Genomic DNA, 13,738 nt, shown 5'->3' with positions numbered 1-13,738 from the left:
GAAAGGAATTCCGTGCCTCCCAAAAGTGGTCGCTACACAGAGGTGGTGGTCTTTCCTTGAGGTATCAATTAAGAACATTATTGCAGAATAATAATATCATCAAGCATTATTGCATGAAACATTGTTTACGAAAGAACAATGGTCTCATAGGAGTGTTTATCCAAAAAATGAGAAAAAACTCGCACTAAGACAAATTCATAGTAATCTTCCAAATCTCACCAACAACTATTTTCACGTACAAATAGTTAATTCAGTGGACGGGTGTGTATCTATTAACAATTACACACCTGTGCAAGGGGATTATTACTCGAAAAATCTGTTTGACGCCAAAGACGAGAGGAGTCACAAAAGGGAAAACCGATTTACTTCATTTTTGAGTGACTCTGAGGATTCATTCTATCCTTTCTGAGGGAGGAAATTGAGGATTTTTCCGAGCCATAGGGGATTTAGAGGGAGAAAAGCTTTCCTGTTCTCGCCAGGAAATGAGATAGGAATTTTGAAATGGGGATAATTCAGTAAGGAGAAAAAAAGTTTACCCAGAAAAATATTTATTCAAAGATTCAAAGAATAATTATTTCACTAAATTGTTGAATGAATTTATTAAGAACGAATATATTAAAATGAATTTATTAAAAATTAATATCATCTTGAATTTAAAATCCGAGTTTTAAAATTTTTTGTTCGTTTATCTCTTATGAAAGAATATTATTAAAACTTGACTTCTATAAAAAAAAAATCTATTAAATTCGCTCTATTAAATTAAATTAAACATCACACGACGCTATCGAGTATCTTTATAGTTTTCTCATGCACATCCACACGTGCAGGAAGGGGGGTGAGGGACTCGGACGCGAACTTTTTATAGCCACCTTGCCTTAAAAACTAATGGGGATTATAGCGAGGATGCCAACTGCTCAGTTTTCTGAGAAAGTTTTAATAAATTAGTAGCGAATTGAGTTGTAAAACTTACAGAGTAAAGATAAGTACGCTTACACTTGAAATTCTTCACCATGAGATAATTGTTATAAAGTTGCATTTTATATGATACTTTGAATATTTGGTATGTGTGTAGCATTAGAAAAACTACTGAAAATGAAAAAGACTAAACTGAAAATAAGTTAAATTGCGTTACCACTAGAAAATAATATTTTTTGCTAAGCGGAACAAATTGGCATCTCTGAACTGAGGGCAGTTTTCTCACGGGGACACTTCTTAACAGTGTCATTATGAGTAGGTGTAATTATCCTTATTCTATATGTTTTGCTATTTAATCGTTACCAATTTATTAAAACTTAAACTACCAATTCGTTACCAATTTATTTTTTACAAAGCAAATTGATATCTCTTATCTTATAAATTTGATTAATCTTATAAATCTCTACAAGCAAATTGATATCTCTGGATTTTACGAAAAAGAAAGCAGAAACAATTCTGTTGCATTAAACACATTCATACTGATGCGACCACTTTATGTAATGTTTCCCCGATTGTTTATCGGGAAAATGCATAAGGTGCATTAATTTTTCATTATAAAACAAATGAAACCGGGACATACTATTTACATATAAATTCTGATAGCTATGGAAAAATTCTTTGGAAAAAGGTGTATAAGGGGGCATGTTAGTAAGAAAATGACTTACGTGACAAAATGCAGTCCATAACCTTTTTTGTTCGCCACAGAAAACTCTACAAATGAAACTTCAGAGAATCCATCTCTCCTCTGAAGTTTTATTTGCTTCTTTGCAAGAAGTCCAGTTATTTCATGAGTCGCACCATTTACTGAAAACAATACGAATAATAGTTTGAATCTATTTTTAACAGCAACAATATCAGCAATAAATAACTCAATCCTTCAAGTTAGTAACAATTTGAATTTGATAACAATATAAATCGCAATACACGATAACAGTATACAAGAAATACAGAAATAACATACAGGTTAGCCAGGCGATATTGAAATCTCGATATAGTGAACAGTCTATTGTAGTGGAAGCTTTTGTGATCTCATACGAAATGCTATTTTAAACTAATTTTTTTCTCATGTGACTGTGAAAATTATGACTTTCAACTCAAATGAAATACACAATGTGTTAAAATAAGTAATTTTGTTGGAAAATGAGTCATATTAAAAATGTGTAAATAAATCATTTTGCTCGAAACGAGTCATATTTAAAATGCTTAAAATGATTCAATTCGCTAGAAAATGAGACATATTTTGCTCAGTAAATTAATTGGCTGATAAAAACAAGCACATTGGAGAGCGAGTAAGTTTGCCTTTTACTTACAATTATCTTCAAAAATAACGAAAATCATAAAGATAAAGTTATAAAAAATTCCAAAATGTAAGAAAATCGGGAAGCAAAATATCGAAACATTTGTTTTAAGGAAACAAATACTTTGTCAAATGGGGAATATTTTGAACGTTAATGAAAGAAATTAGCTGTAGAAAGACTATTTAGATTTAGTTATTCAATAATTTATAAAGCAAATTTCGTACAGTTGTACTCATTTTTTCCAACAGCACTACTGAATATTCTTCAAAGATTTTAGATATAGGGAACAATCATTCATACCGAACTTATAGGTTGGTCTGAAGGTGGGTCACTGTAGCGTTATATAGCATATAGCACCTTAAAAGCGTTGCTTTATGTACTACATTTTTCATAACTTGAGTATACTCTTTGCGCAGATCGAACAGTTTTTCAAAATTTAATTTTAAAGAGGATCAATTGCCAATATTTTAAAAAGGCTCAATAATTCATAACTGATACTTGAATTATTTTAAAGTAGTTGTGGGTAAAAACCCTTTAAATTGAATTTGCTAAATCAAGAAACATACTATAAAAGACTACCACTCGAAAATCCGGGTGTCCGCTGTCCGGAGTAAATTGGCGTCTCTGCGAAAGCTAATTTTTCCCAACACTTGATCCAGGAGTTTTGTTACCTTCTGGATTGGATTCAAAACTACAAGACTACGAAGTTGAACATTGATAGTCGTCAACTCAGAAATCGACTGTTCAACGCCGGTTATAGAAACTGTGGAAAAAAGCATAAACGCCATCGAAATCTGATGTATCAACCATGCAGGTGACGAAAGAAATAAACAATAAAACTGGTTTGATTGCAGGTGGAAAAAGAGAAAACCGAAAGACAATTATCAGAAATACTTTCAAGTTTCAACCTGCAATAAACCTGTTTCGATGTAAGTTACACCCCTTTCCTCTACTGCAATTTGATAAATTTCGTTTTGCTTCCCCACCCCCAGCTTCAATAAGGATCTTCGACCCCTCTCCCCATATGTGTAGATTTTTGCATTCCTTTTAGATAAGAATTCTAAAAATACATATCGAAAGCTGTTTTAACAGGACACCCCATATAACAGGAATCGAGAGTATTTGCCTGCAATTTTATTTCTTTCATAAATCCAGAACCAGTTGTGATAGATGATCTTAAAATTCGGACAGAAAGAGCAAATGGGCAATTTCGCTCTTAAATTTCGTTCATAAATTTCAATCCGTTCCAGGAAGAAGGGGTACGTTTGAAAAGTAAATTTTTTTTTCTATAAATGAAGCATTGTTAAAAATAAATAAATCTTTTTGTTAAAGGAAAAATATTTAAAAATAACATCAGTGAAATTTGCTAGCTTTTCGGTTAGATCAAAATGTTATTTCACCGAGAGTTTATTGTACGTTAATATAAAATTATTTACTTTCGATCATGTTAGGTAATCAATGGTTAAATGTCAGCAGTATTTTTTTTAAAAATTTTTTATAAACGGCGTAGGACTACCGACTTGATTCTGAGTTAACGACTATCAATGTTCAGCTCCTTCGCTTTTATAACTTTGAACCCAACATAGAGGACAATGTTACTCCTGGATCAGTGATGGATCAATGAGGTGGTCCGGGTTCGAATTCTAACTATATACAAATCGATACATATGGCTCACTGGTAGACGAATTGTGAGTTAGAGTCCCCATCCTGTCATGCTAATCGTGGGAGGTTTTCCTCTCCGTGTGACGCAAATGCGGGTTAGTTCTAGCAAAACTTCTTCCGCGAAGGTAAATGTTTCCCACTACTTAACCCAGGAGTTTCTTTGTCTTCTGAATTGGGTTACAAATTGCAAAGCTGCGGAGTTGAATATTAGTAGTCGTAAGCCCTATATGAGGTCCGGTGTTTGATTACTGTTAAGAAGGTGGACAAAGTAACCTTCGTGGAAAACGTTTCGATGGAACTAGTCCGCATTAGCGTTATATGGAAAGGACAACCACGAAAATCTCCTGGATGGGGACTCTGACCCATGATTAGTTTACCACTGAGGATACTTTACGTCAGTACAAAGGTCGGCGCGAATATCTGTTGAAACGGAGAATGCAGGACTGTTAACGCTTTATGGGAATTTTTTTTCCAGTGGTTATAATATATGATACTTTGTTTAGTAAATTAGATAAAAAGCTATTTTAAGCACAACTTCATATCAATGTTTTAACCTTTTCGCGCCGACTGTCACAAATGCGTGACAGAATAAAAACGTATTAATCAGGGTAAAAAGATAAAACTGGTAATCAAAGTAATTCTTTAGCAATTTATTTGTGGGTGGGGTTATAATTTTTTGATTTATTTTAGTCACCATTACTTAGTTCAAAATAAAATTATTTAGTTATACTTTGAACTAACCTTGATTATATATATGAATAAACTAACAATAATTAAAGTAATAGCAAAGTAAACTAAGGTAAACAACGTTAAAGAGCACAAAAATATTATTAAAAGTCTATTAAATTAGCAACGCCTGCATTTAAGCTACCGTTTTTTATTTATGTACATCCAGATTCTGATTTTGTACGAATGCTTTTAAGAATCACCCGTCCCCAAGGGGTTAATAGTTAGTACCACTTGGTTTTACATTAGCCGAGTTCCCACGAAGTGAGCCTCTTAAAAAAGTTAATAAATTTTGAAGGTCTCAACAAAATATATTGAAAATGGCGTAGTATTTGGCTGTTCTGTGAACATTGATTCTAAAAGTAAGTTGTCAAAGCGATATGATAGGTAACAATAGGCTCTTTCTTCTGAAATGTGGTAACAAATTCCCGAAAATCTTTTTTTGATAAAAGGATAACTTAGTCAGCGATTATCACAACATTGCTTCAAAGTAAATAAATAAATAGATAAATGAATAAATAAAATAAATAAATAAATAAATTGGGGATAAAATTGTAATAAGGGAAAGATCGCTTTAGCTCATTAATACTAGAAATGTATTAATAAATGCCTTTTACTTAAATCGTCATAGTATAATATTGTTCAGCTAAAGAACCGAAAAATGTATTTCCCCATAAAACTTTTATCGTAATAGCGGATTTCTCCTAATATAACGTAATCGTTATATCGAACTTTTATTGTATTTGCTTTTTGTTTTGTATGTGAGAGGAAACATGTATTGGAAGTTACCTGTACTGACGATACTTTTTTGAGAAGAATTTGGAAATACACAATCCGGAACTTTCGTCTTCTTAATGACGTTTAAACTACCATCGGGGCTTATCACAAATCCAGACTCCAGTCTAAAAAAAAATAGAATATATAATAATTTAATGCACGAAATAAATACGAATGCAATATTCAGTGCACCAGTGATCTCCAACCTTTTTATCGCCAGTCTGCGGTCCTGGGGTTGGAGACCACTGCTTTTCACGATATTCTTTTTTCTAATGGCAGGCACTGAATTTGAATCTTTGCCTATGAAGATGCCGGAATTGTTGCTCATTTAGCGTTACCCAGTGGGCACCTGTGAACCAAAGTCCCGAATGCGAGCAACGTTGCCCACGTCACACTGCCACAAACCCGTTTATAGGATGGGCTACATTCACACACACACACAACAGAGGACAGCACAAAGAGCGAGAGAAACATCCATGCCCAGAGCGGGATTCGAACCCGCAGCCAATGGCTTCGCAGTCAGGCGCGTTAACCGCTCGGCCATCTGGCCGGCGCTTTTCACGATATAATATTGTTTTTTCTTTAATTTAAAATTTTTTAATTCTTTTGAGTCTAAATATGTCTAATAGAAGTAAAATGAGATTTAAAATGGCAAGTGAGTGTGGTGTGGGTAATGCTGCTCGCCTTCGTGACTTAGGTTCACAGGTACCCACCAGGTAAAGTTACAGAGCAGCACACGAAGAAGGAAAGTTGAGAGCCCACTGTTAAAAAAATTTTTAAAAAAATTTATTTTTAATGCGTCATATTTATAATAGAATGTGATAATAATAATTAACAGTGAAAAAAATTGATATATTTATAATTTTGTAATTGCTAATATTTAATGTATGTTATAAGGCAAATTAATAAAATTAGTATATCAAAATCCTGTGAATGATAATTGAAATAATAATAATTAGATACCGTGATTATAGCAATCAACTTATAAATACCATTTCAGAACTATTAGAATAACATTTCAGAAGAATCGAAAAAGATTGACTTATCTTGTTCTACTACTTTGTTCATGAAACTGTTAATAATTTATGCTCGTGTTTTATCTTGAACTCTACCCCGTTAAATGTTCTCATGATTTTTAAATTCACTTAAAATACTTGTGGCAAAATTAATAAGTGCACAAAAAATATTATTATTATTGTTTGCAGTCTAAATTTTTCTATGTTTGTCTTATCTTATTCTTACGAGATAAAAAATACGATGTAAAAATGTTACATAATTAATTTTAATTTAGGAATGATGAACACTTAATCTATATCTTTCCGTTGCAAAAATTAAATTCACCGAGACAACTATAGTTTATTAAAAAGTAGAGTATGTTTATTGCATCTCTGCTATATCTATTAATTAAAGTTATAGTCATGAAACGTTTAATTCTGCTTAAAAAAAAAGGAAATATTGAAATGTTCTTATCTACCAGTTTCTTGCCTTCTCCTATTAAATTGCTGCACTCTATTAATTTAGTCGTATTGATTTGACGTAAAAAAATTTTAAATAAATTTTTCTATTAAAATGTAACATTATGCTTAAATGCCTATTCGACCTTTAATATATCTGATTAAATTATTTATATGTAGTAATGAACTGAGTTCTTGTAATTTTCTGTAACTTCGCAAATTCCGCATATATGTGTCTAAAAATTTGTTTGATTTTTGAATATGCAGAGATGCCAACTTGCTCCGGACAGCAAATATATATTATAAAGTGGTAGTTTATCAATTGTGATTCTTGGTTTAAGAAATTCAATTTGGTAGATTTTTATCCATCACTATTTCTAAATAATTCGTAGGCTTGTATAATTCACCAATTTAAAGTACTTATGCATGCTATACCTTTTAAAAGCGAGCAAAAATAGTCAATTATTTGTATAATTTACTTTGTAGTTAATTACCGTTTTTTTTTAATTATTTTTGCGTGTCCGGAGCAGTTGGCATCTCTGAATATGAATGATTTGTCTTATTTACTTGTCAACCACTACAGATTCAATTCTCAAATATATATAAAAAAATTTAAAAGGAATTCATGATCTACTCCAATGATAACCTGAGCTCTTTTGTGAAATTACTTCATGAACTCTAACATATGACTTCCTAGCATATACCATTCTAGTGTAGACGAATCGGTCAGTGGCGTTTAGCGCCTAACACCGAGATAACCCCAATATCCAATCAGTTTCTTTTAAAAAAGGGGTCTCCCTGACCATATAGTATCCACTAAACGCTGTGCAAAATGTGGAGGATTCGAATCTCACAGCAATTCTTTGAGATGTTCTCTGAATTATTCTATCTAGTTGACAAGGGTTTATAAGCCTGAAAATGTATGTAACCCCTATAAACAATACTTTTAAAATACAATTTGGGTACAATCGCACAACTGGTTCACTTTTTAAATTGTCAGCACAAACTACTTAAAACTCATGCTGAGACTTTCTGATTTAGGCGATGATGCGCCATAACAATTACTTTGAAATTAAAGGTACCACTCTTAAAGTTACAAATGTTTATAATTTAAATATTTTTTACACAATTAAGATAACGTTAAAAATTATTCAAAAATATTAAATTGTGTTTTAAAATGATTCAGTGCTTATATTAGCCCAATCAACATTTTGACGTAATCGGGGTGCAAAGGGTTAAAAAGAACACTCCTAGAAAAATGTCAAACATACCCGAGGAAATGATTCGATCCATTGCTTAACAAATGAAAACCAAATCCATTCTGAAATGTATAATAATACATTATACATAAAATTCATAATAACAATAAAACGTCCCCACATTCACAACTATTTCAAAATTTGTGCCTAAATTTAAAAACCAAGAATTTTTCAATCCATTAAACCCAAGCCAATGGCGTACTTTATATATACATGGTGCCAACGTAAAGAAAGTGTTAGTATATATTTATATTTTTTAGGAGGGTATTTCTTATTGTTACCATTTCAGCTTAAAAACAAACACTGTACATTCAGGTCACATTAAAAAAAAAACAAGTATTTATATTATAAATATGTTATGATAGACAGAATTATCTTGTTTAAGCGAAATAAATTAAACTATGCGGCGCGACAGCCCAAAGAGGGCCAAGGTCTGGTGTACCCATCTCAGCTTTCTTGACCTTGGGCTCAGGAGAGCAGGGGTCGATGTTTCAGTTGGGTGGTCAGCCGAGTGCGGAACTCCCAGTGTTTAGTCCTCAAGCATGTTTGGTATTCATTTTATCGATCCGCTGAAAGGACGAGAGACTGAATCAACATTACCCGGTTCGAGAATCGAACCCAGGATCAGCGGCACGAGAGCGCGAAGCGCTACCACTCAGACACCGAATAAATCTTAATAATAAAACACATGTTCTACCACGTTTTTCCTTTTGGCAAAAAGAAACCGTGCTTTTTAAAGGACGCTAGGCACAAATTAATTGAAATTAGAGCATTTCGAGTAAAAAAAACTCGTAAATTAGACAAAAATTAAAATCGTATTTATTTATTTATAAAAAGCATTCCTGCAACTGCCCCTTTTTCGCCAGGGGCCAAGGAAATTAGGACTCCACTATTTCGTGACCAACGGCATGGTTGTGGCAAAGTGATCAACACTGCGCAAAGGCCGTCTTTATGTCCCTGACAAGCTGTTACTCATCAATATGAAGCTGCGCTGTCTTCAAATCCCCGCTACTGGGGATCGAACCTCAGTTCTTATTTATTTGTACTACTTTATTTTTGTTCTGCTTTTTATACTCCTTAGTTATTTATGATTGTTATATTCATTTATTTATTTATTCACGATTTTTATTTATTTATTTCTTTTCGTCTACGTAGTCGCACGTTTTTTAACTGTACTTTGAGTAACAATCGTCCTTATCCTGATTCGAAACGAAATTTAAGAAAAAAATTCTAGCGTAAGAGCCTTTTGTTCTTGTTAAAAAAAACAATGAAGAATATATTTCTATTGATATCTTTCTGAATTTTTCATTTTTTTAAAAAAATTTTATTTAGTGCATGCATAGAAGTATAGAAGTCTTAAAAAAAATTTACTAGTATCAAAATTGTGAAAGGAAAAAAAATCATTTTAAAAGTTAGTTTATTGATATCAAAATTGCATACCAGCGGAACGTATCCCACTAATATTGGACATCTAAATGTAGCTGCCATCTGACTATCACCTGCAGAACAAAAAATAATAATACATTAAAGCGTCTTTCCTGTAGTAAAACAAAGCAACTACAGCGGAATCTTCATAGTTTTAAGGAAATACGATGTTTTATAGTAGCGTTAACAGGAGTAATATTTGTATTCATATTTTAAGAAATTAGAACTTAAAAGAATTTCATCCAACAGTAAACAAAAGTATTTTAAAAGAGAAATATAAGGTCAAAGCGACAAACGCCTAAGTTCAAAAGAAGTTTTTTTTTTTTTTAATTTAAAAGAAAAGTTTGCTTGTTACAAAAAATTTGCCTTTCATCATTTCATCATGCTGAAAGCTCTGAATGATAAAAGGCAAAACTTTTTTTATAATCTTTCTCATAGCCTTATCTTATTATCTCCCACAGCCTTATTTATTTATGAAAGATTATAAAACTTTTTTACAATATTTCCCATAGCCTTATTTATTTATGAAAGATTATAAAACTTTTTTATAATCTCTCCCAAAGCCTTATCTTATTGTCTCCCACAACCTTATTTATTTATGAAAGATTTTAAAACTTTTTTATAATCATACCCACAGCCTTATCTTCTTATCTCCCACAGCCTTATTTATTTATGAATGATTATAAAACTTTTTTACAATATATCCCATAGCCTTATTTATTTATGAAAGATTATAAAACTTTTTTTATAATCTTTCCCAAAGCCTTATCTTATTATCTCCCACAACCTTATTTATTTATGAAAGATTTTAAAACTTTTTTATAATCTTACCCACAACCTTATCTTCTTATCTCCCACAGCCTTATTTATTTATGAAAGATTATAAAACTTTTTTATAATCTTTACCATAGCCTTATCTTAATATATTCCACAGCCTTATTTATTTATGAAAGATTATAAAACTTTTTTATAATCTTTCACATAGCCTTATCTTATTGTCTCCCACAGCCTTATTTATTAATAAATAAAAAAAAAGCGGAGGGACAGCAATGCATAATATTTACTTCCGCCAAAATTATGAATATGCTTTGATAATTTTAATTTGAAAAAAAGAAATATAACTTTTTCAAAGACAATATATGGCGTTTTTACAGAGCGTTTTACTAACAAAGCCATTTAGCGCCAACTAAAAAAATTCCATTTTTTTTTCACCTTAGTATTACTCACCCAAGTTCCTCTGCCTGTCTCCGAATAAATGCATCTCGTAGTCTTGTTTATCGTTCACAGAAACTGTACACGTGAGATTTCCCACTTGCGAATAGAAATTTATCGTTTCTTGAAGTCTGAAATAAATTTTTAATAATAGTTCATTTACACATTTTTAATAGTAAAATTTAAAAAAACAATTGTCACCACTGAAAATAAATAAAGAAAAATAAATCTATTTTCCAATCATTCTTAATGTTAATTAGCATTAAAACCCCTGCAAAACAATAAAAGTAACATGGCACTTAACACAAAAAGACATATTTACCTTATGTGCAATACTATTCTACGCATCCCCGGGCGGGGGGGGGGGGGTTCTAACAAACAGCCAAAAAACAAAAACACTAAGCATTTTTGAGCACAAAATACTTAGACGTTTCACCGGGTCACCCTGGGTTGCTCGAAACAATACCTTATATAACGACCTAAAAATTGACCAATATTTATTTAAACTAAACGCTTCCTTTTTTAATGGCGCTGAAGATTGTAATACCTGCGACTTCAATAAACTATTAGACTTAGACATTATAAAAAATAATGCAAATTTCAGTTCAATAACCGCATTCTTTCTCAGCGATTGCCTATTATCAAAATATTACCGATATTTTTAATATTATCTCCCTTACCATAGACAAACTATGCACTCTGCACCTGAGAAGCCCGGCTACCTGGAGAGTGCATAGAGAGTCTTCCCCTCTTGTAAATATTTTTCTTTTATTTCTTATTCTAATTAATTTTTTTATGTATCAAAATGCGATTTAACTTTTATATACGTATCCCAGACTTTATTTTATCTGTAAAATGCTTACAATTGAGACTTAACTTCAGTTAACCCCCGCACCACCCTTCCCATCCTCCTATTAAATATAACTGAGCAGATATCCTCCAAGGATAGGCACTCCAATAAAACTGTATCAGTCAGACATAAATTTAATTAGCATTTATCCGATCGAAAACATAAGATAATTAAGTGTAAACGGAACAAAGAAATAACATTATGTTCAGAGAAACACTCGATGAAACATATAGCATACCTGCCAACTTTCACTCTTTCCGAGAATGGACTTTCCAAGTGGTAGTAAAACAATAAACGTAAAACAATCTGACTCAAAAATATTAAATTATTTTGACCACGTTAAAATTCGCTTTCGTATTGGTTATTATGCAATTACATATTTATTGTAAATATTTATATGTAGTGGTGGTCAAACTCATTTATAATTGTCATTATAATTCAAAAAGTCAATAGAATAACATGAGTCTCGCTACCACTTTAAATGCGAAAATAAAATCTTCCGGGAAAACCGGAAAAGTTGTCAGCTGTGATGTCGTGCAGGTAGGGCCTATTGTTTCGGTTAACGCACTTGTCATCGAAGTTTAGCGGACAAGCACTTCAAAACTTAAGCATATTTTTACTGAGCCAATAATGAGTAAAAAATTCAAATAAAATATTAAAGATTTAGTTTTTTTAAAAAACTGGTAGAAATAAAAAATGCGTTTTAATGTTTTGTATAAATAATCGATCAACCACAAGAATCACATTGATGTAAAAAGTGCTAATGCAGTAAAGGTGGCAATGCATATATGATCTGCAGATCTCGAACTTGCTAGATGAGTAGAAATATACAAAAAACTGAATTATCAAAAAATGGTATTAAAATATACTAACATCTCTTTTTCTAAATATTTTGAATTTTAAAAAAATACCCCTTTTTTAATAAAATATGGATTTTTTACAAGAAACTACTATTTAATGATGATTCAAATGTTGTTTACTTAAAAGTAGTGTATAATTTCTTAAATCAAAAAGACTAAAATTCTTCTCTTAGTAACTATATATATATATTTTTATTATTTATAACCGGATATAAAAAATTTTATGAAATATAAATGTAAAAACTTTTTAGTATATTAAAAAGTCCTCTTTAATATTTTCTAATATATATATATATTTATGTTTCATTTTGAGAAAGCTTAGACAGATAACCATGACTCTGATTTGAAAGGTGGTAGACCAGAGTACCAGCCAGCGAAGCGGGCATCTAACTCCTTCATCTGTGATTTATATAGGTGGCTGGGACTTAAATATAAGATAACCATGAGGTCTTGTCGGGTCTGTCTGGTAAAACTGGGCATCTAAGTCCGAAATTGGCCCTTTTCCCATTCATCATGAAGTAGAAGATGTATACATAGAGAATTGGTTACAATGTTGAGAAGTCCAAAATGAGGTGGTGAGAAAAAGGGCACTTTTCCATGGTGCTACAAAAGATAAAGCTGTAGGTGTGGAAAAACTGGAAGATGACTTGAAATGAGTAGAGTGTGATCAACAACAAAAAAAGAACTCTACTATGCTTTAGCTTGAAGAAAACATCTCGCTGCTTGAATACTTATTTCGATGAGGTAATTGGCATCACAAGTCTTCGCTACTAATTTAACCCGAATGAACCTATCGTCCGACAGTGGAGTATAGTTTCGCAGGACCCCTATTAGTTATCTTTTTAATGGACCTAATCCACATTTGAGTTACATAGAGTGGAAAGCCTCCCACGGTTAACCTGACGGGACACTCTTCCTTCAGACGTGGGTAAGTACCTGGAAATAATCCTTAAGCGCATAGCCCACCAGTATGGCTTATGGACGTGGTTATTTAAAATCAACAGATTTGTGAATTAAGCGGATGAATGACATTGCTAAATATGTTACCCATCTTTACAGTGATTGTTTTTGTGATGATAAGTCACTTTAAGTAATATGTAGTTTTCATTTCATTTCTTTGAACAAGAGGTTGAGAATAGTAAAGTTGCTACAAATATAATATGCTATTTATAGATAAAAATATAAACACTACTTTCAAAGTTATCATAAACACAAAATCACATTGTAACACATTTTCAG

General features: G+C 31.9%; 1 protein-coding gene across 1 annotated transcript in view; it reads right to left on the bottom strand.

The window, feature by feature from the left end:
* LOC107441594 (rifampicin phosphotransferase) overlaps nt 1-13,738 on the bottom strand; it is a gene marked incomplete in the record, with an annotated part of 109,642 nt that overhangs the window by 84,498 nt on the left and 11,406 nt on the right. Inside the window, 5 exon segments of the mRNA XM_071184930.1 lie at nt 1,641-1,779; nt 5,452-5,564; nt 8,165-8,214; nt 9,593-9,651; nt 10,805-10,920. Of these exon segments, the coding sequence (XP_071041031.1) occupies nt 1,641-1,779; nt 5,452-5,564; nt 8,165-8,214; nt 9,593-9,651; nt 10,805-10,920 (477 nt within the window).

The sequence above is a fragment of the Parasteatoda tepidariorum genome, chromosome 9 (assembly GCF_043381705.1).
Source record: "Parasteatoda tepidariorum isolate YZ-2023 chromosome 9, CAS_Ptep_4.0, whole genome shotgun sequence".
NCBI classification, from domain to species: domain Eukaryota; kingdom Metazoa; phylum Arthropoda; class Arachnida; order Araneae; family Theridiidae; genus Parasteatoda; species Parasteatoda tepidariorum.
The sequence above is the reverse complement of the archived record's forward strand: the minus strand, read 5'-3'. Positions and strand labels throughout refer to the sequence as shown.